Source organism: Micromesistius poutassou (genome assembly GCF_964030765.1).
Source record: "Micromesistius poutassou genome assembly, chromosome: 13".
Taxonomy (NCBI): Eukaryota; Metazoa; Chordata; class Actinopteri; order Gadiformes; family Gadidae; genus Micromesistius; species Micromesistius poutassou.
Window position 1 is genome coordinate 16,614,263 of NC_140283.1, and position 27,873 is coordinate 16,642,135.

The following is a 27,873-nucleotide window of genomic DNA, read 5'->3' on the forward strand; positions in this document are numbered from 1 at the left end:
TGTATTTTGCAACAAGACGACCAAAGCACCCCAAGATCTCCATCGTCGTTCCAGCTCAAGGTAAGGGGCTCCTGCGGGGGGGTTGGTAGTTAGATTCGAGACCGCGATGTGCACGGGTCTATAAAGATGCTGTCTGACTTCACAGGATCTCCTGGACCAGGGTGAACCAGAGGCTGAGGACCAGCAGGTGACCAGATCCCACTGGACCAGGTATGGGTCACCAGGGTTTATTATTATTATTATGTGTCTAGTGCTTTTCTCACACTTAATTATAATGTAGGGTATCCAGATCCCCCTGGACAAGGAATGGGGCACCAGGCTGAACCAGAGGGTATCCAGATCCCCCTGGACCAGGAATGGGGTACCAGGCTGGACCAGAGGGTATCCAGATCCCCCTGGACCAGGAATGGGGTACCAGGCTGGACCAGAGGGTATCCAGATCCCCCTGGACCAGGAATGGGGCACCAGGCTGGACCAGAGGGTATCCAGATCCCCCTGGACCAGGAATGGGGCACCAGGCTGGACCGGAGGCTGTGGACCGGAGGGTAACCATAACCAAACACTTGACACCTGGAGGTTCTTTTTAATTATTTCAAACGATCGTAGAGGGTCTTCATTAGTTTTTCCTTCAGATTTTTCATTCTGTGAATTTTAGCCAAAGCTGTGATTTGAAGTAATTAAGGTCACATCAGCTGCTACTACTATAGTTTATCCAGCGTACATCAAGGTGGACACTAAAACGTAACAGCTGGTCACACTCACACTTGGTAACGTAACATCACCCTTTTAATGTGTGTTTGTATTGTGAACAGATTAAGCTGACAACCCACCAGGAGCGAGACGAGGACTACGATGGGACTGCTCAAGTCTTTGGAAGGTTAATACCAACAGGTTTTTTTTTTTACATCGTTTCACCACCAACGCTATGCTGTTAAATTCACAGAATGTTTTACTATATTCCTGAATTACAAATTCCCAAGTGTGTGCATGTTTCATGTTGAAGTTAAAAATTGATTGAAAATTGAATTATTTAAACAAGGTGTCCAAAGAATAATAAACTACTACCACTGTTTCTAGTGTAGAATTCTCAAAACAAAAGTATTTTCTTCAACACAAATTATATAAACTAAAAAAATTATGGAGGAGGAGCCACCTATCTGGAGGGAGACCCGGAATCTGGTTAGCCGCCTAGCTGGACATCGTCAGCCTCCTAGCATAATGGATATCGTTAGCTTCATAGCATAATGGGTATTGTTAGCCTCATAGCATAATGGGTATTGTTAGCCTCATAGCATAATCAACATCGCTAGCCTCATAGAGTTATCTATATCATTAGCCTCATAGTATAATTGATATTGTAGCATAATTGACATTGGTAGCCCCATAGTGTAATCAACATGGTAGCCTCATAGTGTAATCAACATTGGTAGCCTCATTGACATTGTTGGCCTATGGCTAGCAACATAGATTATGCTATGAGGCTAACGATTTGTGTTTTTCCTCTTGCAACATTTCAGTGACCCACTGACGGCGCCTCGTCGGAGCTGGACGGTGGAGACTTCAGATGCAACTTCTACCTCGCAGGACGTGACTTAAGTCACGGGTTGTCAAGGGTTCCTTGTTTCTCAAGGGTTCCTTCGCGGTTCCTCATGGTTCAGTGTTAGGGACAGAGTTAGGGTCAGATGGTCTCACGATGAACCGTTGTTTTTTTTTAATCACATCCCAGAATTGTTTCACTGTGTGCACAGATGTTGAAATGTATACTGATGTTTTATGATATAAAATCATTTAAAATGACCTGGTTGTGTGGCTTGTTGTATGGTAATTTTTATTATACACATGCATGTTACCCTAATGAGGTAAGGTTACCTCTCCCCTATAACCTAACCTCCCCCCTCCCCCCCTCCCATATCCTCTCCCAACCTCCCTCCCCTATACCCTAACCTCTCCCTCTATACCCTGACCTCTTCAGTTTTCCCCCTTTCTCCTCATCGAGCAGCACCCCTATGTCGACTTCAGTTCAGCTGACCTTCTTCCTCCACTCACCAAACTGCATCTGAATAAAGAAACGTTAAACGATTGTGACGTAACTGTGACGTAAGATGCCCTTCTATGACATCACAATAATTGGTCGTAGAGAATCTCCATCATTAATGGCTGAATTATGTAGCATAAAATATATATGCTAGAGATTCAACATTGTTAAATCAATCAAAAGTCCTCTTCTAAGTGGCCAAGGGACTTATAACTTAGGGACTGTTCGTTATTTATTTTAAGACCCACCGGAGGGATTTTCGGACCTCTGATCACTTTATGCAATTCATCAACTCATCAATGTCACATCACAAATATTGAGTGACTGTTATATCAGTTATTAATATTTCACATCAATGAGTGTGCCTGCTCTGTGCTGAGCCGCCCTTACTTCCAGTGGCAAAGAGAGCCACATATTGAATTTGTGAATGAAACGGCGGATGACTACAGTGGGCCCAGGAGTCCAAATGCTGCTTGAAGTAATGTGTTACTGTATTTTACTGTCCTACTGTTCTGGTTATGTAGTTTCCCTTTAATCCACACTATCAAACGACTTTTCCCCAGTGCTCTGCTTTACAGACTCCTAATGATGGGGATTCATTCTTTGAGCGACGCCCGAATGACCTTTTTTTTTTTTTCTTTTGACCTTCATGCCCTGGAGCATCGGAAGTACTACAATGCGGTGTCCCACGGTGGCCCTGGGCCCAGGTCCATTAACAGGGCTGTTTACATGCTCATGTGTGGCCAGTCAGCGCCCCTCAGTGACCTCGACATAGGGGTGCTGCTCAATGAGGAGAAAGGGGGAAAACTGCAACAGGTGACGTTAATGAAATTCTGTCATGCGTGTTGCAATGATAAAGTAAAGACAACAGTTACATTAGAGGATGTCTTATTTTGTTTTTCATATAAAGATGTCGATATTTGCATTATTGCACAGCATACCAACACAGCAAATTGAAGACAAAGCTTTTTTTTTTTCTCTTTGTTAATTTAGAAAAGTTGAAGGCGTGTCACACTGAGGAGGACCTGCAGAGCTTGAAGGGATCCTGTGGGGACTGGGTCTCGGACTGCGGGGTGCCCACATTTTACACGGCAACGTTGCATGAGGTGCCACGGGTCACTGAGCGGGTGGTGGCCAACTACTGTTTCCATCTGTAAGAATGAATGAAAATACCATAACATACCATGGAGTGTAATGGCAGAAAAAATGTTACGTTTTGAATGCAGACATTTAATTTTGTGTGTGTGTGTGTGTGTGTGTGTGTGTGTGTGGACTGTTTAATGAATGTATGTCATCAATGAATGTCATTGCTTCAATTGTAAATGGATGCAGAAAAGATAACAGTGTAACAATCTCATCAACAGTGGCCAGTATGGTTCAGCAGTATGCCGCTGGCATGAATGCCTGTGGTCAGTTTTTTGACCTTGTGACTGCAAATTGGCAGCAATTTCTGCCAATTTTCTGCACCACCGAGGACAACTGACAAGGCAGATCTTCAGAGGCCTATTCTTAACTGAATGGAGCCCTGAGGGCAGTAATAACAGGGATGAAGAGGTGGAAATCATTTTCCACTAAGATGACTGGCATGTCAAAATTGAAGGTGGGTATCAATACATTTGGATCTGAATTGGATGTCAATGATTGATCTATATGGCAGGGTAAGGTTTAATCTATCTATCTCTCTATCATTAATTGACCAAAGTGAAGGAGCCCCCCCCCCCCAATGTTTTCTCAATGGATCTCCACGAATCACACAAGTGGCCAATTTTGTTTAAAAAACGTCGAATTTCGCCGAAAGGTGACTAGTTTGCATGCCTGTTGGGTACATGGAGCACAACATAGTGGGTCATATGTACAATGCTTTTTGGTAACTCTTTATTCATAAAATGTGTCAGACATCAGTTTTTTGTATCCACAAGTTTTCACCGCCCCGTGAATGCTTTGTAAGTATTAAAGTACTTTTTTTAAGCACATTATTCCAAACCAAACAATATTGTTGTTTTTAACATTTCAAGCACATTTTTGCTTTCAGAATATTTATTTTTGTTTGCAATGCAAAACGTTTTGCCCCCGACATAAAGACACCAATGCACCTTCATATATATCCAGCTGCTGCACAAATAATATTTGAAATGTCCACTTCCACTTCACTCAGGCGCTGATGGCTGATGTGGGATTTCTTCACGTGTCACGTGACATAACAAAGATGTCTCCGGTCAAAGTTTCATCTGCAGGCGGCTGCACGAAACAACGAGGATTTGTACTTTGGTATTCAGTATAAAGTATATTTAAAAAGTTAGATTGGTAGATTACATTGAAGATAACAGGCGCGTAGGCTATCTGCATGCAGAACCAATTTCGGGGGATAAAAAGAGTGAGTGAAAGGATTTCTATCTATTTATGTTCACGCGTTTCCTGTGCAATAAATCGGATACAAAGTGGTGCATTCAAATCCGATGACAATGGGAACTGCGTTGATCTACGATGAAGAGATGACCAAATATAAACTCCTCTGGGTTGAGTGAGTACATGAGTATACACATACAGTTTGGCAGAGCATCAATTTCACCTGATCAAACTGGGATAGATACATGCATCATGTAATCTTTCGCTTTGCTCCTACAGCCCAGCGTGTAAAATCGAGGTTCCTGAGCGATTGATAGTAAGCTATGAAGCTTTGGTGAAGAGCGGTCTTGCTGATCGGTGCGTCTCCATCCCCGTACGAGAGGCCACGGATGCAGAGATCCTGTTGGCCCACAGGTTAGAGCCAACAGCCCCAAAACACCCTCCTCAAACACACAGAAACACCGCGGAAAATGTTGTCATGATATGCATTGTGTAAAATTTAACAGTGAGGAGTATCTGGAGGCTGTGAAAAAGACCCCGTTCATGCATCTGGAAGAGCTGATGACCTTCACCCAGAAGTACGGAGACGTCTACTTCCACCCGGTTAGTTCGTATGAGGAATTTCCGAAGGAATTTGTGATTTTTAAAGCCATTTCATTTTGTGGGATGGATATTGATCTTTAAAGTGATTTGTGTCACGTGAAGGCCGAACTGAAAGTCGATCATTAAAACGTTCAAATCATGTTGCTTGCTTGCCTTTAATTAAACATAGATGGAACGTTTCCCAATAGCTTACTGAATTATAAAGCATTCAGTGAGATAGGCATTAGATAGCCTTCCCTTGGACTGAATGGCAATTTATATCTCACTGAAATTACAAATGACCACACAGGCCACTCGGTCTCAGTTCATATAAGTTCAACAAGCACTATTTATTTTTATTTATAATCTATTTGTAAAGGTTTAGGATAGGAATCATTAATAGTATTATTAATTGTTATTCATTTACTTTTATGGGATGTCTATTTGAAAAGTTTAATTTTGGCCACTTTTGTAGGTCTACAGTACAGTGATTAGTTGTATACAATTCAGTACACAGATCGACCACTAGGAGGTACTCTGACCTTATTTTACCGTTGCAGAATATCTACCACTGTGCCAAGCTGGCTGTAGGCGCCACTCTTCAGCTTGTGGACAACGTTATGACGGGGAAGGTCAGGAACGGCATGGCACTGGTCAGGTGAGATTGGGAAGTGATGATTTATTCACATAAACCAGTTATTTTTATATTATATGTATCCCATTGTTTGACATGGTTTGTACAAACTTTCTAATCCAGACCTCCAGGGCACCATAGTCAGTCCAGTGCCGCCAATGGGTTTTGTGTGTTCAACAATGTGGCCATCGCAGCTCAATACGCCAAAAAACACCACAAGGCAAAAAGGTGAAATAAAAAATTCCTCTATCCAATCCTGTACTTTTTCTGAACTACTTTCCTGTCTAATGGATATGAATATGATCTGTCTGTAGGAATAAAGTTTCTCTAACCTTGTGGTTTTGTTTGCACCAGGGTGTTGATCGTGGACTGGGATGTCCACCATGGACAAGGTGTCCAGTACTGCTTTGAGGATGACCCCAGGTGGGTTTTATTTGTATTGACTTACAAACGGTCACAATCTCATCACTACATCAGTTAGAGTCAGACCGATATTAGCATTTGCAATCAGGGTGTGCTCACATTAGGCAAAGTTGCCCTGTACCGTACTCAAGTACGATTGCCCCCCCCCCCCTAGACTTTAGGGGGCAAACGTACTCGGGCACGGTACAGATGGCCTAGTGTGAGTGCGCCCTTTGTCAATTTAGCAGACGCTTTTATCCAAAGCAATATACATGAATCAATAGTGGAGATCTAAGTTTGCTTTTCAAGTGCATAATAAGCAATGGTATCACATCAAGCGAGAAGAAGATAGAAAAGACAATTCATATTTCATTCATTTTTTCCAAGGTTGTAAGCTACTGTAAATCCACAGAATTCTTTGAATTCCTTTTGATTGATATGATAGTATGTAGTAAGTAGGCCAACCTCTTGGAAACAAGAGTCATCATTATATCATGCTGCATTAAGCCCATTCACCATTCAGATTGTTCTTGGACTACATTCCCCAGTGTGCTCTACTTCTCCTGGCACCGCTACGAGCATCAGAGCTTCTGGCCCAACCTGAGGGAGTCAGACTTTGACAGTGTGGGCAGTGGGAAAGGAGCTGGATTCAATTTGAATGTGCCTTGGAACCAGGTGAGGCACATGTAACAAACACACATCTGGTTGGATTGATTAGTCTCCTGTTGAGACTACCTTTGTCTTTTATTGTATTGTTGTGTGGTGGCTGTCCTTTCGGGTTACTTTTATGGGATGTCTATTTGAAAAGTTCAATTTTGGCCACTTTTGTACAGTACAGTGATTAGTTGTATGCAATTCAGTACACATATCGACCACTAGGAGGTACTCTGACCTTATTTTACAGTTGCAGAATATCTACCACTGTGCCAAGCTGGCTGTAGGCGGCACTCTTCAGCTTGTGGACAATTGTCTTTTATTGTATTTGTGTTTATTTGTTGTGTGGTGGCTGTCCGTTCGTGTTTTTTGTTGTGATGGGACCCTGGCTGCTTCTATCTCCCTTTTAAGGACCAATGAAGATAACTTGAGCTTGATAAAGATAACCTGAACTTGTTTACTGTTTAACATTTAACTAAACAAAGGAACTCTCATCTGCCATACACTTTTCCGTATCATGTCCATAAAAAAAGTATAAGTTTAAGATGAATTGTTATTTGTTCAATGTTAGTATTAATACATTGACATTTTTGCATAGAGTGTTATAGAATGTAAAACATGTTTCATTCTACAACACTTTTCTAGGTGGGAATGGGCAACAGTGACTATTTGGCAGTTTTCTTCCACGTCCTCCTACCTGTTGCGTATGAGGTGAGAAGATAAACCACTTTTTCACGCTTCCCTTGTTACCCCCTGAAGCCTATTATTCAAATGTGTTTGGTTTGTGGTTTCCTTCAGTTCAGCCCCGACTTGGTGTTCATATGCGCTGGCTTTGACTCAGCCATCGGTGACCCTGAGGTGAGATGTTGAAACATAGATGTGTAGATCAGTATTGTTGATATGTTTCACATGGTACGATACAAGGATTTATTAGTGAAATTAGTGAGGTCTAACTTCTTTATCTTCTGTTCAGTGAAAGTCTTAACAAGGCATGGGTCATCTACAGATAGTATGTAGCAGTGATAATGGCAAAGAAAATAAGTATAGTGACAAAATAAAAAAATAGATCTAAAAAATGTGGTGCATAAAGTGTAAAACTAAGTAAATCGGTGTGTCTGAGCATTAAATGATAACACATAAAACGACCATCAAATGTTCTCTCTTGTTTTTAGGGTCACATGTCTGCGACACCGGACATCTTCGCCCATCTCACGCACCTCCTCATGAACTTGGCCGACGGCAAAGTGTGCGCCGTCCTGGAGGTCAGCGAGCAATCTTCTTCTCTTGCTAATACAAACGTCTCCACATCGTCATGAACTCTGTCACCGTTTCCATTCCCAACCCTTTGTTCTGAAACCTCATGTTGACTCATGTCACCCTCTATACAAATATTACGAGTTCATTTCGGTTCTCATGCTATTATGGTCTCTTGTTTTCTTCTGAGACAAGATAATTTGATTAGCATTTTAACCCTTCCAATCAACCTCTGCAGTCGGTTCCACACTCTCTGCCATTTCCGACAGAACACTAGCGCTAGCGCTGCCAGGGCTATCCCAAGAGGCTGCGCTGCATTGTACCGCATTATCAACACACATTGTTGCTGTTTTATTGCAGGGAGGGTACAACCTGACCTCTCTGGCTCAGTCGGTGTGCCAGACAGTCCAGACCTTGCTAGGTGATCCCGCACCTCATCCAGTCCAACTCGGTGGTCCCTGTGAAAGGTATGACCGTTAACCTGTCATAGATGCCAGTTTTGCATAACATGAATGAGCATTTTAGACATTTAGTCGTTTTTTTGAAAGGCTTTACATTTTTATTGTATTTAATTAAAACTGTTTTGGTGTTTGTCTTTCCTATTCAGTGGACTTGAGTCCATACATAGTGCCCGGTCCATTCATAAGAAGTACTGGTCCTGTCTGCAGCATGCCGGTATGTCTTCTTAACACCACTTTCCTCCTAGTTTCTTTAAAGATAGGTTATACATGTCTAATTGAGAGAACGTTTCCAGATATGCTTCTAGAGTTCAAAACACTTAACTTCCATCTTCAGGTAATGTAATTATAGGCCAACTTACTAGCCAGATTTTATTGCTGGCTTTTATGTTGTTCTTTTCTAATTTTGTGCTTGTGACCTGGAACATGGTGAAAGATCATTTGTTGTTCTCGGTTGCTTCTAACAAACAAAAAACACGTTGTTGTCAAGTAAAGCTAACCCTTATCCAAATGAGGGCCCCACATTCAGTGGAATGTTGAATTTTTCTTGTGCACTTTTGAGCCACGCATGAAAACCATTCCAGTGTACACCTCCCTATAACCTATAACCCTAAGCCATTAAACCGACAATCCCCGTGCCATCCCTGGCCCTCCACAGCGGCCCCCCTCCCCGAGGAGCCCAGCACCAAGCACCGCAGGCTGGCCCAGCAGGGCGGCTCCCAGGGGCCCCAGGGCAATGATGGAGGGGACGTCCAGAAGGCGCCTGAGAAGGACAAGGAGGAGGAGAAGGTGGAGGAGAAAGAGGAAGAGGAGATAGTGTGGCCCGAGCCTCTTCAGCGTGTCGCTCCGTCCCTCCGCACCGCCCTGCTTCTCCCCGTCACCGCGCAGTGCCCGGACGGCTGTGCACGTTTCAGCCCTGCCGACGGCCCCGACCCCCTGGAGAGAGCGCGACTCAGGTGATCGGGGGGGGCCGCAGTGTTTACGGTAGTGATGTGTTCGACTCCCAGCCTCCATTCCCAATCTCCACAGCCTAGCAACTGAATTCACTGTGAGTCTCTTTAGATAAAAGTGATGCTAGATAATGACTAAATAGTAAAAAAAATTGTATTATAATATTATTATTTATCCAGAAACTTAATCATATTTTTCATTGCTCATGAATAGTTTCCCCACCCCTCATTCCCCACTAGGAAAAGCTTCCTCAAAGAGTCGGACGATGAAGCCATCGTGACATTGCTCTACAATCTCACTGCCCTGGTCGGACAAATGGAGAAAAATGAGGTACAGCATTCGTGTGTGTGTAATATGCATGAATATATTATTATTTATATACTGTATATACACTCGGAAATATTTGATCTTTGAGTGCTGAAGTGCAATTTACCCATAATGCCCCTGGATTTTGTATGACTTATTGGACCTGAATAACCCAAAGTCACATGTTCACCCACCACCAGATTCGTAACGGCCTGGCGTTGGTTCCGGATGTTTCCATGGCAGCAACGTTGCTGACCTCAGCATCTCTCTCCAAACCGTATGACTCAACACTATTTATTACTATAATTTACTGGATACTTCTAATGTGGCTTGGAGTGAATTCAGGTCCGTCATTGTGGTACAGGCAGCGGTGAAGTAAACACAGACGCATGTCATTGAGGAGCAGGTTCGGCCTCTTGCATCTCAGCTGTGGACGTTGGGGATTGAACCAAGTACCTTTTCCATTGGTTCCATTATTTGCTGTGTGTCTGCGGTTCCCACAGGGTATTGCTGGTGTGGATGGGAGAAGGGCCGGTCCCAGCTCAAATCATAGAGGATGAGTAAGTGTCTCTGCTCACGTTTCTTTTGATTAAGGAAAACATTTACATTCCCTTAAATTGTACTTTCCTCTCTTTAATTGGTTGAGAGGAAATGCATTTATAAACTGCAATGTATAACCCGTATAATATTCCCATGGTAATCCGTAGTGAAAAAGGGTTTCTAAGTGACGATTGTCTTCTTCAGGAAAACACTAGTGGTGCACATCAACAGCACGGAGCCACACGAAGCACAGTCCAAATACTACGTTCCCATCCCCCTGAAGAAGGTATTTCACTCCTAGACAGATTGGGTGACGTCTTACCCTTCCTGGCATAGAAGGGCATAAGGACGAAGCATGCATGGAATATTGAATGAAAGTCCTATATTAGAAGTGTGTGTTCATGTTGTGTGCGTCTGCACGCGTGCGATGGCACCACGTAATCCCATTTAAATCCGAGACACGTATCCACCCACACGTGCCACAGGGCTTCCCATCACAGCATACGTTCCTGCTTGTTCTCCTCTTTAACGCGACCATCCTGCTGCGGTCCCCTCTCTCCCCAGGGATGCGGGGACACGGCGGGCGTCATGCAGGCCGTGCTGGGCCTCCTGCTGCCCCTGGGCTACCAGTACGAGCCGGGCCTGGTGCTGCTGGTCCGGCCGCCAGGCTGCAAGGTGAAGGAGGCTCTCTGGCAGCAGCTCGCCTGCCTGCTGCAGGGCCTGGCGCTGGGACACACGCTGGTACTGATGCAGGTGAGTTGATGGAGGGGGCATGAGGGGGCGCTTGGCAGTGACCAACGGTCATATAAGTGACCGCGAACACTACTTGCATTCATTTGAGTCACCAGCGTTTTACGTCAACATTTAGGGCATTTAGTACACGTTTTTGTCCAAAGCGACAATTACATTAAGAACACTTGTCAGAAGAAAGAAAGAACAATATAGCTCTGTCTGTACCTTAAGGATGTTCATAGAAACAAGTGCCAAGCACTTTTAATTGCTAGGTTTACTCATTCCCGGTATACAAAAAAGATTGGTTAAGATGCTACACGATGGTATCTATATTTTTTTGCATTTTTTAACTGTTTTTCCTGAAACAGCGAGAACTAAATGCTTTCTTGAACGCCTCTCTCATTCCAATAGCCGGCTACTAATATCTGTATCAAATGACATTAATTCAGAAATATGCATTTTATCCGTCTGCTCATTTTATCCGTCTGACTCCACTATGGTCGGCAAGACCAGAGAGTACACTTGGGAATTCATGTCACACATTCCCATGCAGACGCCATTAACCCAAGGTCCCTGCCTTAACCCAAGTGCCCTTGAGCAATCTGCATAATCCCTGTTTAGTGCCGAGCGGGTGCCATGACCGACCGCCTGCCTGTGAAGCCCTGGAGGAAGCGACTAAACTGTAGTTCATCTCAAGGCCTATAGGTGGCTCACGGTGGATGGGTGCAGATCTATGTCTAGCACGTAGCCTCTTTCTGTAGCTCGTGTAGTTGAAGTCTTTCTTACCATCTTTGGTTTGGCCACACCTAATGCATCTTGTAAACATACTGTGGTTAATTTGTCATTTCCTGTATAGGAGAATGAGACGGCTCCAGTTGGCATGACTGCCTCTGGTCTCCTGGGGAATGCCGCCCCCTCTCTAGGGCCCCTGGATGCCCCGGGGCCAGAGGATGTGGGGTCCTTTGAGAGGCTGAGACTCAGATTGCAGGCCGACTGGCCCCTACTGCAAACTACCGGTACATTCAGGGATCAAATGGATTATTCATGTGATATCAAAGAAACAACATTCATGATCACAATACAAACCTTAAATGATGACCGTGAGGGTGTAAAGGAAGCACTCTTTTAATTGCTATGTTTGTTTTTGGTTTTCTGAAACAGCGCCGGACAAAAGGAGAAGCAAAATGGACGGTTGAAAAAGTTATACAATTCTGATTATGATGTTCTTAATCATGATATTAAAAAGGCTGACTGATTTTTTGCACATGTTTTCAAAAATCTTCTGTCTGTCTTAATGAAATACATTTTGTAACAGTGTGTCCTGCCAATAAGTACATTTAATTAAATGTTCCTTGCTGCTTTTATGGTTGTTTTCTAGGGAGGGGGTAGGTTTGGATTTTCTTCTAAAGTGTAGCTTGATTTTTACATTTCCCAAAATACAAAATGTAGATATAATCATGTCAAAATCTAAACTAATGTATGACACCTTTCAAAGGAACATTCTGCGGTTTTCTAATGGCCTTGTGATATTATCCTGTGACCCGCAGTCACATTACAGTGACGGGACACTTTAGGAGGGTGATCCGCTATATCCCGCATCCACCCTCTGAGCGGCGCTGTTGAGATGATGAATAATGCTAATTGTTCCGCCGGCCTACATTGTATGAGTGAGTCATTGTACTATATTTACTGAGCATTCTTGTCCGGTCCTTCTCTATTGTTGCCGTCTCCGGTTTTGTACTGTGCAGCGTTTTCAGTGAATCAAATCAAAGGCATTGGAGGACGTATGTTATATTCCCAGTAGTGTTTCGGTAACGGGACGGAGTGACGTTGAAATACGCAATGTCTGGAACTCCGACTAAATCTGGGAATCCACTGATGGCCAAGATGAAAAAGGACGAATCTTTTCTGGGCAAATTAGGAGGGACGCTGGGACGAAAGAAGAAAGCTAAAGAAGGTATGTGGGTCCGATTTCGGTATGGGGTTACAATGAAGCTGATAATGAATGGTGCCGATCACTTTTTCCATGTTGTGTGTTCTGCTCCTCATGGTGCTATAATAACATTCCCTATCAAAACGTGCAGGCCAGCGAGCGAAAAGAGAAATGCATGTACCTGAGTGCGCCTATTCTCTGTGTTGGAGAAAAGCTGTACACGTACGCTGTCCCGTCGTAGCGCCCATAATGGAAAAGGCACATTGTTTCCCATGAGGTAATGGTCATAAATAGAGGGCTGACAGCTGTCTGGCAGGGTGGGCTTATATTATAAAGATGAAGCATACGGGGAATATTTATGCTCAATGTGCTAAGTCTGTTAACATGTAACCACCTAGTTACTGTGTTTCACCATGTATTAATAGCTGACGGTACTTTGTAAAAGATTCAGCATATATGCTTTCAAACTATTCCAGTATACTTAGTCTGAGTCGTCCGAGTGGGCAACTGCTGTGTGTGTGTGTGTGTGTGTGTGTGTGTGTGTGTGTGTGTGTGTGTGTGTGTGTGTGTGTGTGTGTGTGTGTGTGTGTGTGTGTGTGTGTGTGTGTGTGTGTGTGTGTCGTTGACGACTGGGTTTATAGGTGGAGAGCCATGTGTTTGCTGTCATTCATGAAAGGGACCACCCCGTGCATGTTAATGACCTAAGGGCCCCCAATAGCTAAATTAATTGTGTGGAATGGTGGTCTTTAACTAGGAGCGCATGAGGCCTTCTAGGTCTGTACAAATCAGCAGGGCTTGTGTGTTGGATTTGGAACTGATCAATACACCATTGTTGGGTTAAATCAAACCAAACGATTCCCTTAAAGTAAACCTTTAGGCTGTTGGTGCTGTTAAGTATCAGGGGGAAAACACAGAGAAAGAACATGGTTGTGGTTGCATTCGCTCTTGGGTGTGGTGGATATTGGATAAAATCTTGACGGTCACACGGTCACACTCAACTGACAATCGAGTTAGTCTTTAGTGAAATGTAATAAAATAATACAGATGTTTTCTTAGTAAAAAACGATTTGGTCAAGTTATTTATGTTTTGTCTTGTATAAAACCACAGAATATAGCCTACTATTAGCCTCGGTAGTAATTATTATTCCAGTGTTTTATTAATCTCTAACTGTCACAACAGGGCGTCTACTGAAGCCTTATTGGGGCCTCGGTCGCCCCCTGCTGGATTATGTGGGCAACGACTACAAATGTTCTCAGTTGCTTCTCTTCGACTGTGAAGTCCAGGTCAATGTGATTCATGGCCGATACCTCTCTTAGCTTGGCTTTGTGGCGGTTACAGTATAATTGCTACAACCTGTTAACAAGCCTCGGCCTGGAACTGAGGGGAAATTAGCTATTGTAGGTGAACTGAAGAATGTATTCATTATAGCTCTGTACATCATAATTCATCATGGGATTTTTTGTGACATGTTGAAAGGATTTCAAGCATTTCAAGAGAGCTGTAGTACTGTCAAAACCTAAATCAACAGAAATATATGAATGTGAAATGCTGTGACAGTTTCAAACCACAATGTTGTCCCATAATGACATCATTTCCCAATTAATTACTGAACAATGACCAAAGAAACACTACAACTGACAAAATTGGATGCGGTCGTTGTGGTGTCGTGATACATGCCTACAAGCCCTATAGAATTCATAATATCTTAATCAAATTAAAAGTTACATTTTGTCTTATTGTTATTACTTTTATTTATGTATTTTTCCTTTAAAAATTAACACAAGTTACATGGCTTTGGCAAGATGGAAAAGGCATATTGGCATATACATTTTTTTTTTTTACATATTCTGTTAGCAGGCTAGTTAGTGGTTAGCAGTCTAAATGACAGTTCATAGGATAAACCCCACTGACAGGAACCCAAAATCAAAGGCAAAGCCCTCGAGCTCAATTCAAATGGAAGTAAAACCTATTATCCAAAGACCCAGTTAATAGAGAACACACAGTAATGTATTCATATAATGTCAGCTTTTCTATAAATGTCTCTGGACACAAAAATTGCATTTTGTGTCCACTGATAAGCTGAAAGGAAGTGTGTCTATGTCCTCTAATCGGCCTGAGACGAGACTCATAAGTTAAGTTGACATGCAAGTCATTTCCCAAGAAGCATTATTAGAAGTCGTTTGACTCATCCATCACATAGGACACACTCAAGGATGGATATTGTGCATGGTAAGTTTGATCATTTCTTCTTCTTGCTATAAATTAACTTATATTGTCGTCATATATCATTTCACCAAATTGGGTTATTTATATTTATGTCACCAAAATGTATGACATAATACATTTCTATTCATATACAATGCATGCTTTATGCACACCTGATTCTTTAGTCGTCTTTTAGGGTATATACTTATTGAGCAGACGCTTTCATCCAGAGTGATGTGCAGTGTGTGTGTGTGTGTGTGTGTGTGTGTAGTGTTTATAGAAACATGTCCTGAAGGAGTAAGTGGTTAGGTCTGTTGGGGTCTCTGGGGTTTCAAACTCGGGACCCTTTGGTTTGGGGTTTACCACTAGACTGCCCTGACCCCTGACCCATTTAAACCACAGTGAGTGGATCCTGGCGTTCCTCCCCTGAATTCCTTCCCTGCCCTCCCTGTAAAACGTCCCGGGACCCTGCTGCTCCCCACCCGTTCCCCTCCCAGGTGACTCCTGGGTGTAAACACACCATCCTCATGTCTGGCTCCATGTCTGATAACAGCCCCCCCCCCCCCCCCCCCCCGTCGAGGATAGTTAGGGTCTTGCGGCCGTTACTCACCACAGGCCGGCTGCGGTATAAATACCCAGGCTCCATCTTCTCCCTTCTCTCAGATTTATTTTTACCCCACCCTGTGTTGTGTGTCGCAGTAACCCCCCCCAGCTACAGCCAGGATCACCAGATTGCTATCTTTTTTATCCGGATGTTCAATGTTTATGGTAGAAACCAGATTAAAATTGTTATGCTTCTTCCTTGAGCGCTCTGTGTGCGACCATGTGTGTGTGTTTGTGAGTGTGTATGGTGTGTATTGTGTGTGGTTGGTTGTGTGTGTGTGTGTGTGTGTGTGTGTGTGTGTGTGTGTGTGTGTGTGTGTGTGTGTGTGTGTGTGTGTGCGTGCTCGTTTTTGTGTGTGTGTGTGTGTGTGTGTGTGTGTTTGGTCGTGCGTGTGTGTGTTTATGTCTATGTGCGTGTTTGCGTGCATGTGTGTGTGTTCTGCCAGGCCGCCCATGCAGCAGTCGTTATATGACCGAGCTGCTTGGTCTGTTTAATTGCTCTAAGTACTACAGCACACAGCTCCACGGATGTCTGCAACGGGGGCCTGCCGGCAATTTACGACGACGACTCGGTTCCAGGGTCGCTATTGAATTTGTATAATTCTGTTAAAAGCTATAAGCATCGCAGTGCGATTGATCGTCCTGAGAAGGACCAATCAGGTTAACGGGTCCTGTGCATGTGCTCATTCTCAAAGCATGGTATTATTTTGAGGAGTAACCTGTTATTAGCAACTGTGAGACAAAGTTAGTTGACCAAAGGGTAATACAAAATATCAAGTAAATACACGCTCATTTCTTCATGGTAAAATACGATGTGGTTGTAGAGATCAGAGACTTCTGATATGTCACGAAAAAAATGTCTAGCAGGTGTATAGCAGTTACACACACACACACACACACACACACACACACTGTCTATAGATGTTTTGTCCCATGTCCTGTCCTCAGCTTGTCCAGTAGTCCACATTTACTGTGTGTGTGTGTGTGTGTGTGTGTGTGTGTGTGTGTGTGTGTGTGTGTGTGTGTGTGTGTGTGTGTGTGTGTGTGTGTGTGTGTGTGTGTGTGTGTGTGTGTATTCACTCAATTCTCATCTTCTTTAATGAGAAATGGGAAGGGAGTGAAAAGAGACACACACACACACACACACACACACACACACACACACACACACACACACACACACACACACACACACACACACACACACGCACACACACTCCCTTTAGCCTGTAACCGGACCGTAGAGGTGGAGTAGGGGAGGGTGGGTTTGTGACAGAAATACACACGTGACGACGCCCCCATAGCCACCGTTCAGACCCTGCGTCTGCAGTCCACACACACACACACACACACGCACGTGCACTTTCACAGACTCCCACTCACACATACATTCACCCTACGGCACAAGCTGACTTTAGCTGTCCGGAGAGACTAGCAGGCAAGAGCCGCGGGCAAAGCGTGGATCATGGCGGGGCTCCTGTGTGGCACCAAGAGGAAGAAGCAAGGTAGTGTTGACCTTTTGTTCATAAGGGGTGTCTGGATTGTCGTGCGCTGGGAGGAACTCCAGAGAGCGGAACGGGGAAGCGTCCGTTACCTTACCTCGTGCTGCTGTTACCTTATGACTGAGGTGACGGTGTCTCCGTCCCAAAAGCGCTTGGGAACTCGTCTCGTTGTTCGGTGTGAGAGAAGGACAGCTCGTCTCTCGGGGTGATCTGAGCGATGAAGTGGGACTTTAATAGAGCGGTCGTCGAAGGATGAGACAGACTCGACGCAGGTGATAGGCTAGATTTATAACATGACAGGAGGTGTTGGAACCACAAAATACTTCAGCTCTACAGGTCTTGGGTTGGGGGTCATTGTATAACTGCACATTGTCAAATGTATGAGATATAATATTATGTTAGTGTTTTATAATGTGTAGTAGGCCTACACTGTTAACACATAACATGAGATGAGATCACAGATACGTACATTCCAAGGTAGGTCTGGCACAGTACAGTACAGTACAGCGGCATCAGAGTCTCCATCTCTCTCCCAGATTGATGTGTCAAGGGGGAAAAAATAGACAATTATGATGAATCAAGTTTCTCAACTGTAATTACAAAGGAAATGCTGATGAGCAGGGAGATGAGAAGGGTCTGTAGCCTGCCACTGGCCTGCCTGGGCGGGTGGTGTTCCGCTTCCCCCCCCCCCCTCAGGGAACACTGAATCATAACAGAAGTGTGCATGGACAGCATTTCCCCCCAAGGTGTCCTGTGGTATCGCGACCGTCTGGTCTGTTTTAAGTGCCTGGCCGGGGTTTATGCTGCAGTGTGCACACTGGTTATCGCGTTATCACTTGAGCTGAAAGAAGGAAAAAGAATGAGGGGTGAAATTGAGGTCGATAGAAATGTGCTTCTGGCTGAACGTACTTTTCTCTTATATGGCAACCGGAGGCTTTATTTTTTTTATTTTTTTTATCGTGAAGAATTCGGGACAATAGGAGTGTTTTATTGTTAGTTGTTATTTTTGTTGTTTAGTAGTTGTAATGTTTTTTTTGGTCATTGTTATGTTATTAATCCTTCAATGTTTTGTCATTGGGTGTGTTTTACACTGCCACAGTGTTTCTCATGCGAGACGTGGCAGAACAAAGTTTTAATTAGCCTAGGTTATGGTATATTTACGTGGATTTAGTAGTAGACTCTCTCGGTATGGCAGAGTATTGCCAACAAATAAATCCCATAATGCATTCTGAGGCCCTACAGGCCCTATACGGATAATGTCATACACACTTTTATTTTGCCCTCACAAAGGCATTTCAAATGGACCTTCTCTCAGATGTTAGGCAGAAAATGTCAATAATACAAGATGGCTACAGGGCCATTAGTGTGCATTCCCAAGCCTGAAGAGCGCACACACACACACACACACACACACGCCAACAAACACTGAAAGAAATCGAAAAGGAATGATTAGAGGAACAGGACCATTAGAGGATGAGAGAGAGAGAGAGAGAGAGAGAGAGAATGAGAGAGCGGTTGCGAGAGAGAGAGAGAGAGAGAGAGAGAGAGAGAGAGAGAGAGAGAGAGAGAGAGAGAGAGAGAGAGAGAGAGAGAGAGAGAGAGAGAGAGAGAGAGAGAGAGAGAGAGAGAGAGAGAGAGAGAGAGAGAGAGAGAGAGAGAGAGGAGAAAAGCCTCCCTAGAGATTCCAACCTTCCCTCTCCCTCCTCCCCGCCGCACCAGGTAAACAGACTCCCAGAAAGCGGCCCATCATGACATGACTGTCCCATGACCACCACCGTTGTCTGCCTGTGGGCTTTTCATAGCATCGCTGCTTTGTCTAGACCCTAGCCTGGCCGTGTTTTAACAAGCGGAAGGGTAAAACATCGAGGCAGGGGAGGGTACTTGGTTTGAGCCGTTTGTTGGAATCTTACATCATCTTTACCAGCGTACTCCACTATTGTAATATTTATTGGGTCATGACATAAATGACTAACGCACTGAGCTGTTACTGGGGTAACACTGCATTGCCAATAAGGTAAGTAAATCCCTGTGTTACATCCCTGTTTTACTATCCTTCCGTTCTTAAACCGTTCTTAAACATTGTTTTTGTGTGTGCGTGTGCGTGTGCGTGTGCGTGCGCGCGTGCGTGCGTGCGTGCGTGCGTGCGTGCGTGCGTGCGTGCGTGCGTGCGTGCGTGCGTGCGTGCGCGTGTGTGTGTGTTTGTCGTCTCCCCAGTGAGTGATCTCCATGAGGAGGGGAAGAATGCCATCAACTCTCCTCTGCTGCCGTCCAGCATCGAGATCCACCCTGAAGACACGCTGATGGGTACGCACACACACGCGCACACGCACACACCCACGCACAAAAACACTCAGGTTGCCATTAGCAACGTGGACGTGACTTTGGTTAACCTCTGGGCGGTACGGAGACAGTGGAGGAACAGGAAGTGAAAGTGGCTGGTGAGAGAGGACAACGCCCTCTCTCATCATGAGAGCAACCAGGTTATACACAGTACTGTATGTGTGTGTGCGTGTGTGTGTGTGTGTGTGTGTGTGTGGTTTTGTGGGTGTGTGTGTGTGTGAGGGATAGTGTTATTATGCAATTTGAGTGTCCCAATGTCTCAAAGTGAGTGTATGAATCACTGTAGATCATGTTGAAATTACGTTTTTATTTGTGTGTGTGGAATAACAAATCCCAGATGTGTCCTTTTCTGAAGTATGCTTTTAATTAGTTTGAAAGAAAAATATATTGAGCTAACCTTTTGACATATTAGAACCTTTTGCCATTATATATCAGAATGCTCTCTGCTTATTACTTTCTGTGTGTGTGTGTGTGTGTGTGTGTGTGTGCTTGAAGTTGCATCTGTTGGTTTAACTGTTATTGTTCCTCATTGTCTTCATCAGAGGAGAATGCAGAGAGGGTTATGCTCGACCCAACGTCGAGGGAGAACCACAAGTTCAAAGATCTTCTCAAGGTATGCTCTCTTCAAAAAAACATTTTTGAAGTCACAATCTTGAAGATTTTCATGGAATTAAATGTCTGTTGTGGCACTATCTATCACTGAATGAGGTAACACAATGGTGATGGAGCGTATGGCCAACAGATGAAAGCCCTTGTATTTGCAGTATTATGAATGCTATGAACTGGTTGTCGGTGGCAACAGCGTTGGGATCTAAGGGACATTTCGTCATTTCAATGAGGAACTGATTATCTTTGTTTGCATTACTATTACAATTCTTCTTATTATTATTTTAAAAAAATTGCTTCCCGAAGGAAGTAAAAGTTAATAAAAATGTTTGCTTTTACTTCCCTTATGGAAGTTCATTGTGGTTTAATATTGAGTGTTATATTATAATCTTTGAGTGTGTGTGGGTTTGTGTGTGTTTGTGTGTGTGTGCCCACGTTTGTGCGTGCGTGTGTGTATGCGTGCGTACATGCGTGCATGTGTGTGTATGCGTGTGCGTGCGTGTGTGTGTGTGGGTGTGTGCTTCTGCGTGGGTTTTCGTGGGTTTATGTGCATGCGTGCGTGCACGTGCGTATGTGCGCGCCCAGGTCCTCATCGACTGGATCAACAGTGAGCTGGAGGAGGACAGGATCATAGTGAAGGATCTGGAGGAGGACTGCTATGACGGACAGGTGCTCCAGAAGCTGTTTGGTGAGCGTCAGACCGCATCATCATCCTCTCAGTGGCTAAATATTCTTTTGTTTCATCCTTTGTTTTTTTGGTTTGATTTAATATTAAAAAAAAACACCTCATTTGGCCACTGTGTGACAGACTGAATGCATCCATTATTCACACATCCTGACGGTGTGAATAACTGAAATCCGGGGGCTCTTCTCTTGTTTTTCTCACCCATGGAAACTGACTCATATCAGTGACTGCTTCCTTTGCTCCGTGTCTCCTTATAGCACCGCTTCCTCCCTCCCCTGTTGTTGCTGCTTCTCTCTTTTTGACATTTTGTCTTATTGGCTCTGAGTCAAACATACATATGTGCGGTATCTAATTATCTTCGGATTTACTTTACAAGCGGTATGGTTTTCATCGTGGTCAGATCTGGTCTAAATACATCTCTCTGTTTCTCTCGCCCACACTGATAGAATTGTTCTGCTATAATTGTTTCCTCAATGTCTCTCCTTCTCTCTCTCGTCCTCTGTTCTCTGTCTCTCATTATGTCCTCTGTTATTATTCCACTTGTCTCCATGTGTCTCTCTCAATTTCTCCTAATTTCATTGTTCCCGCTCTCTCTCTCCCCCTCTCTCCCCCTCTCTCTCTTCCCCCCCTCCCTCTCTCCCATCTCCCCCATCTCTCTCTCTCCCCCCTCTCTCTCTTTCCCTCTCTCTCTGCCCCTTCGTCTCCCTCCTCTCTTTCCCCTCGCCCTTCCTCCCCTCTCTCCCCCTCTCTCCTCCCCTCTCTTTCTCCCCTTTCCCCTCCCTTCTCTCTCTCTCTTTCCACTCCACCTCCCTCCCTCCCTCTCTCTCCCCCTCCCCCCCCTCACAGAGAAGCTGTGGGGCAGGAAGCTGAACGTGGCGGAGGTGACCCAGTCGGAGATTGTCCAGAAGCAGAAGCTGCAGACAGTGCTGGAGGCGGTCAACCTGCTGCTGAGGCCCCACGGCTGGCCCATCGAGTGGAGCGTGGACTGTCAGTATTAACCCTATACTGTGTACCCTATACCCTAACCCTAACCCATAGAGTGGACTGTCAGTATTAACCCTATACTGTGTACCCTAACCCTATACCCTAACCCTAACCCTAACCCATAGAGTGGACTGTCAGTATTAACCCTATACTGTGTACCCTAACCCTATACCCTAACCCTAAACCTAACCCTAACCCATAGAGTGGACTGTCAGTATTAACCCTATACTGCACACCCTATACCCTAACCCTAACCCTAACCCTATACCCTAACCCATAGAGTGGACTGTCAGTATTATTCCTATACTGCACACCCTGTACCCTATACCCTAATCCATAGTGTGAGTATTAGGCCTAACCCTAACCCATCCAGTGGACTGTCAGTATTAGGCCTAACCCTAACCCTATGGACGTTTTCTAAATCCTCTAGAGTTATAGCCCGAACAACCCAGGCAGGGGATATGTATATATTTGTATTTGTATTTTTATTTTATCTGAATTTTTTAAAATGTGTGATGCTTAAAATGTTACACAAAAATTCAGACAATTCCCCTTAAAAAGCTTAATGTTTGGCGTGATACACCCAAGTCCACAGTAGGTGGCTATGGGTGTTGAGTTGCGTCGCCGTTGTGTTGCGTGGTGGTGATGCACAAGCTGACACCTCCCCCTTGTGGCCTGTCCCCGCAGCCATCCATTCCAAGAACCTGGTGGCCATCGTGTTCCTGCTGGTCTCCCTGGCCATGCACTTCCAGGCCCCCATCAGACTCCCAGAACACGTGTCCGTACAGGTGGTGGTGGTCAAGGTAAGGCCTAACCTGACCTCCAACCTAACCCCCAACCTGGCCTCCAACCTCACCCCCAACCTGACCCCCAACCTGACCCACAACCTGGACCTTCCCCCTCAGCTGTCTTCTAGTATGATTGGTCTAAATCCGACCAATGGAGAATGCAAGTCCTGGACCACTGGCCAGGACTTATATAACTCACCACAGCGTTTATTTTGCGGACCCTCGATTAATGTTGCAGACCATGATTGTTTCACAGCAGGCGATGAGGCATCACTCTTCTATAGAAAAAAATTGCTGAGCATGATGGTTCACCTTTAATATTTAAGCATTCATGCATGGAAGTTGGAATAACAAAAGGGGCAAAATTTGGAGGGGGTGCCATGAGTGCAGGGAGAGAGGCTGAGGATAGTGAACAGACAAAAGAAAGCAGACACAATTTCCCCCAAACTTGGTATTTTCTCCTATGGAAATCTAGAAATACCACCCAGCGATTTGCAACAAATGCACTATTTTTGACACCAGGCAGAACTTAGACACATCATCCAAAATCTGCCACCTCTACATCTGGGACAGATTCCATGAGCTGGTATCTGTGCTGATAAGATGCTCCCAAATGTCAAGATGTGATATTGTTTTGTTATCGTATGAGAACCTATTTAAACAGTGACACAGTGGTATATCAGTGGTTTATAAGTTGTGATAGATATAGACCAGAGTATCTGAAAGTTGGGTGCTTTCCCATAGCCCAACGACTGCCTCAGGATTTCTGAGGTTATGCAAGGGTTCACAAAACTAATATTCTGTCTTAATTTGATTCCGTGTTCTTGCTCTCTGTTCCATCCATGCTTTTGTGTTTTACTAAAAAACCCTTTTCCTGTGATTTTTGTCTGAGCAGAAAAAGGACGGACTATTGCAGACAGGTCATGTCACAAAGGAGCTGACCACCACCACTGAGTAAGTGGATTTATACAGACGTGTGACACTTCAAAATGGAGTTCATCTATTTCATTGGTTTGTTACTGTTCTCTGAAGTGATGCTTAGAGATAGTTAAATGGCTGCCACATGGGGACTATTGTGGTACTACTACTACTACTACTACTACTACACTTCAAGTGTATTCTCGCACACTGAAACTTGAAACTTGAATGAATGTAAACATTTTGAATGTATGTCACCATCACCCACAGTAAGATATTTGTAATTAAATTAACCATTAGCCTTTTGTGAATGTGTGAATGTATATGTAGTGTATGATTTCGTGCAACAAAACTTTACATTGTCGTGCTTACATTGTACCAAAACTGAATGTTGTACCAAAATGAATTGAATCATGAATCGTCTTTTGTTCCTTCCTTTTTTTCCAGAATGATGTTGGGTAGATTTGGTGAGTGCCCGCCATCTGCTCAACAATCTGTGCATTGCTAAGTTGAATATCATTGTTCTTCTGTTGATTATTCACACACATTTATCATCGCAGAGAGAGATGCATTCGACACTTTGCTGGATCACGCACCTGACAAGCTCAACGTTGTGAAAACGGTAAAGAAAAATAAATCATTCTTTTGTGTCCAGTCTGAGCTATACATCTTTAATATGGTATTGGTTAATGAACTTAATCATAATGTATTTTTCACTTTTGCCTCTAGTCACTCATTACCTTTGTCAACAAGCACTTGAACAAGCTGAACCTTGAAGTAACAGAGCTTGAAACACAGGTAGGCCTTTTAATTAAATGTGTACCAGTGCATCACATTCATAACCTGCAGCATCTCGATTACAATGTGCAGTCATTACATCTGCTATGCAACCCTGCTCTCCCCAGCATTCAAATGAACTCAATGGACACAATACTGTTTAAATATACTGCTGCAGCATTTGTGCTCAACTCTCTTCCTCTATGTATGTCTCTCTCACTCTCTCCATGTTTCTGTCCCTCTCTCTCCTTGTGTCTCTCTGTCTCTGTCTCTCTATTTCTGTGTGTGTCCCCACCTCCCTCCCTCCGTGTGTGTGTGTGTGTGTGTGTGTGTGTGTGTGTGTGTGTGTGTGTGTGTGTGTGTGTGTGTGTGTGTGTGTGTGTGTGTGTGTGTGTGTGTGTGTGTGTGTGTGTGTGTGTGTGTGTGTGTGTGTGTGTGCACACGTGTGCACGTCTCCTCTCTCTCTCTCTCTCTCTCTCTCTCTCTCTGTCTCTCGCCCTGTCTAGTTTGCAGATGGTGTTTACTTGGTTCTGCTGATGGGTCTTCTAGAGGATTACTTTGTGCCTCTCTACAATTTCTTCCTCACCCCCGAGAGCTTTGAACAGAAGGTGAATAATTGATGTTTGTTTACATTTGTTTATGCACATTTAAAAGTGAATTATGCAAATCATTGTGTGTAATGATGGCGCTTTGTCTCACCTCCTGATAGGTGCACAATGTGGCGTTTGCCTTTGAGCTCATGCAGGATGGAGGACTGAAGAAACCAAAGGCCAGACCAGAAGGTATGTTGTGTCCCGATATCTTCATTGTTGTTCATTTTTCACTATGTTTTGTTATGGATAGGTTGACATAATCTGAAGAAAAGAGTATTATGGAGGATTATTTGATTCTAAAAATATTATCGATAGATTATTGAGAGACATGGATCTAAATTGTGAGTTATATCCAGTAAGGTTAATATTCATACTTGCCAGTAGATGGCGGCGTTGCATCTTCTGTTACTGGGACAATGAATCCTCTGTAGAAATGCTCACATTTGATGCTCACAACTGAAATAATCTGTGGATTTCAGCTGAAGTCAAGGTATGAATTGAAATGAACACATCTTCTGCTTTTTCAAAGGCTTGATAGGCTAAGATTCAGTAATGCAATGAAATGACTTGACCTACTTGGCCCGGTATCTCTTAATACCCAGATAATTAGTATTAGTTGTATGAAGTTGGGTAAAAAGACTACATATGCATTGTACATAAGTGCCAGTGTTGAGTTTTTTACCATAACCAAAAATCAACATCGTACATCAAGTTTGTTATGATTTCAAAATAAAAAGTTTGAGACTTTAAATGCAAAGAAGGGGTTACATTTTAATGTTGAGCTATTCGCCAAGGTGCAGACCTGTGAAGTCAGATTCCCAGACTAGTCATTATCCAAAATGTCACCCTTGGCAACAGGTCAACGTGCATAAAGAGCAGTTAACCTCGGCTGTCTGGACCCGATCACCTCGTACAGTCACATAAATGGGAAAGTGTAATCAGCCAATCACTAAGCTGATGAATATGTACACGACATTGAGCAAGGTCACTGATGAGATCTTGATTATCTCTGAATCTCCCGGCCAGGATATTGCACTTCCGCTAGATTGCTGAGGTACTTTTTAATGGAAATCTCCTCCACTTGATTTCCATCCTAACCGATTCTTTTGTGAAAGAGTTGGTTAATCACACCTTTCTTTTTTTATCATGAATAGGAAGGTCATGCAATTCGTTTTTTTGTGTGTGTTTGTATGTGAGCTGTGCATGAATAGACTTGTTAGTTTGACGACACAATACCAAATGATTTGCTATTCTCTGTGCTATGATCCAGTTACAATGCTGCTACCATTTGTTTTATCCTCAAATCACATTAACTAGTATCCATTCATTTGAATGGTCTAAACAACCTCTCATCCCCAAACTATTTTAGATGTTCATCACTTATTTTATACCAAAAAGAAATCCTGACCCGTCTTCTAACCTCCACCTCCCTGTCTGTCACCGCGTCCCGTCACAGATGTGGTCAACCTGAACCTGAAGTCAACGCTCAGAGTCCTGTACAACCTCTTCACCAATTACAAGAACTCAGACTGACACCAGCTGCACTAGAGCCCTCCCTAACGAGGATGACACTGCCCTGTGCCTGTACCAATTACATCACTTCCTGTCGTCCGACGGGCGGCAAAACAAGAACGGCTGGGAGGAGAATAAAAAACTGAAAAACTGAAAAACGTAGCGCTAGTTTGGATTGGAAAACCCCCCCCGGGAGACGCTGACCTCCCGGAACATCTCCGGTTTACGTTGAGGCTTTTCACAAATGTCACCGTTTATTTATTCCTTCCTGGTAGTGAGGAAATGTCTTCTGTGACATTCAGCCTTGGTCTATAAATATATCGCCACGACAGGAGAAAAGTACGAGGCCTGAAAGTTTTGACTAAATAACACTGATTGTATTTTATTTTTTAAAGAATACAACTATTAACCCACACTGCTGTATGTCGAGAAAGTGTAAAGGGCTGCACACTGAGTCTCACAAATGTACTTTTATATTCTTATCGCCAATTACAACTGCCTTATTTATATATATATATATTTAAAAATATATATAATATTACTCTGCTTTAAAACAAATAGATCAACAAAGTTGAGATGATTTCCAATGCTATCTAGGCCATACCGCTGGCTGAAGCTAAACGTGCTTTCAGTGTAATCATGGGTTCATTATGAGAGGAGCTATACTGTATGTTCTCTCCATGTACTCCCCGAGTCACCGTCAGCGCATCTCCTCATTGGTCCGGCTCCTTTTCCTTACAAGTCCCAGCGCAGGGCCCTGGCCTCTTTCTGGTCCTCTGAGGCCCAGCCAAGTCAGGAGAGCCATGATACGACACAGCCTGTACTTTACAGCCAGCTCTGCTTCCTACTGAGGATTAATTATGGAGAGCCAGGAGGGAGAGACAGAGAATGAACCAAATGCCTGTTGGACTTGCTTCAAATAGCCAGCTCACGCCCGTGCTTATTTATCCGTGTAAAAGGAATAAACGTCTGAATTTGACCAAAGTGTGAATTGAATTTCTCTCGTTTGTCGTTTTGCATGCGAGGCTGAATTAAGTGGAAGTGTTGTTGGACCCTACGCTTCCTTCCTGCCCGGGCTAAGCCGAAGATATTAGGGGTTTATTTCAGGCCTCTATTTTCATCCCTTAGTCAAAAGGGTTACCATGGTAACCTTCCTGTTATCCAAAGTGCCCCTTCGTCTGGATAATGGGAGGTCCTCATCCCCAGCCCTCCCCACCCCGGCTACTTTTTTCTTCTCCTTCTTCGGCTGATGAGAAGACCAGCACATACACGGAACATGGTGTTTTGTTGTGTTTCCTCCCCCTCCTCTCTCCCCCTCCTCTCTCCCCCTCCTCTCCTCTCCTTCATGTCTAGTTGAAAATTGGATATCTCTAGGCGGCAGACAACAGCAAATTGTTGCAGCCAATCTCACACGGAGACGGCAGCGGCGAGGCCTGATTGCTGACGGCTAACTGGTGTCACGTCTCCCCGGCTCCACGTCCGCCCCCCTGCTGGAGTGTGTTTTCTCGAACATCACGTCGGTCCTGAGGCTC

The 27,873-nt window shown here is 44.0% G+C and overlaps 2 protein-coding genes and 1 pseudogene across 4 annotated transcripts; all 3 read left to right on the forward strand.

The window, feature by feature from the left end:
• The first annotated feature begins 2,653 nt into the window (after positions 1–2,653).
• On the forward strand, positions 2,654–3,971 carry LOC311357255 (annotated as a pseudogene). The gene is made up of 4 exons: positions 2,654–2,851; positions 3,034–3,188; positions 3,380–3,635; positions 3,955–3,971. The product of its transcript is annotated as an uncharacterized misc_RNA (transcript).
• A 285-nt stretch (positions 3,972–4,256) lies between these two features.
• hdac10 (histone deacetylase 10) lies at positions 4,257–12,256 on the forward strand. The gene is made up of 20 exons (XM_084476809.1): positions 4,257–4,556; positions 4,661–4,795; positions 4,888–4,984; positions 5,524–5,621; positions 5,721–5,825; positions 5,952–6,020; positions 6,548–6,674; positions 7,299–7,364; positions 7,452–7,511; positions 7,826–7,915; positions 8,268–8,374; positions 8,515–8,582; positions 9,024–9,321; positions 9,556–9,646; positions 9,823–9,899; positions 10,126–10,182; positions 10,367–10,448; positions 10,727–10,915; positions 11,751–11,910; positions 12,056–12,256. The coding sequence occupies exons 1-20, from the start codon at positions 4,492–4,494 to the stop codon at positions 12,088–12,090; spliced, it is 2,076 nt and encodes a 691-aa protein (XP_084332935.1). The 5' UTR covers positions 4,257–4,491; the 3' UTR covers positions 12,091–12,256.
• A 374-nt stretch (positions 12,257–12,630) lies between these two features.
• On the forward strand, positions 12,631–27,308 carry parvb (parvin, beta). Of its 2 annotated transcripts, none has more exons than XM_084476927.1 (13): positions 12,631–12,851; positions 19,353–19,442; positions 20,021–20,091; positions 20,670–20,772; positions 21,616–21,756; positions 22,441–22,556; positions 23,437–23,495; positions 23,907–23,926; positions 24,020–24,081; positions 24,189–24,257; positions 24,743–24,844; positions 24,946–25,018; positions 26,286–27,308. In XM_084476927.1, the coding sequence occupies exons 1-13, from the start codon at positions 12,737–12,739 to the stop codon at positions 26,360–26,362; spliced, it is 1,098 nt and encodes a 365-aa protein (XP_084333053.1). In that variant the 5' UTR covers positions 12,631–12,736; the 3' UTR covers positions 26,363–27,308. The 2 variants fall into 2 exon arrangements, with proteins under 2 accessions (XP_084333053.1, XP_084333054.1); XM_084476928.1 differs by lacking the exon at positions 12,631–12,851 and adding an exon at positions 16,995–17,141.
• Positions 27,309–27,873: the final 565 nt, after the last annotated feature.

Coding starts and splice junctions, on each gene's coding strand:
- hdac10 (XM_084476809.1), top strand. CDS start 4,492: ATGACAATGGGAACTGCGTTGATCTACGATGAAGAGATGACCAAATAT. Junction 9,900..10,125: donor TCAGCATCTCTCTCCAAACC/GTATGACTCAAC, acceptor CGGTTCCCACAG/GGTATTGCTGGTGTGGATGG. Junction 10,916..11,750: donor ACACGCTGGTACTGATGCAG/GTGAGTTGATGG, acceptor TTTCCTGTATAG/GAGAATGAGACGGCTCCAGT.
- parvb (XM_084476927.1), top strand. CDS start 12,737: ATGTCTGGAACTCCGACTAAATCTGGGAATCCACTGATGGCCAAGATG. Junction 19,443..20,020: donor CCCTGAAGACACGCTGATGG/GTACGCACACAC, acceptor TGTCTTCATCAG/AGGAGAATGCAGAGAGGGTT. Junction 24,082..24,188: donor AGCTCAACGTTGTGAAAACG/GTAAAGAAAAAT, acceptor TTTTGCCTCTAG/TCACTCATTACCTTTGTCAA.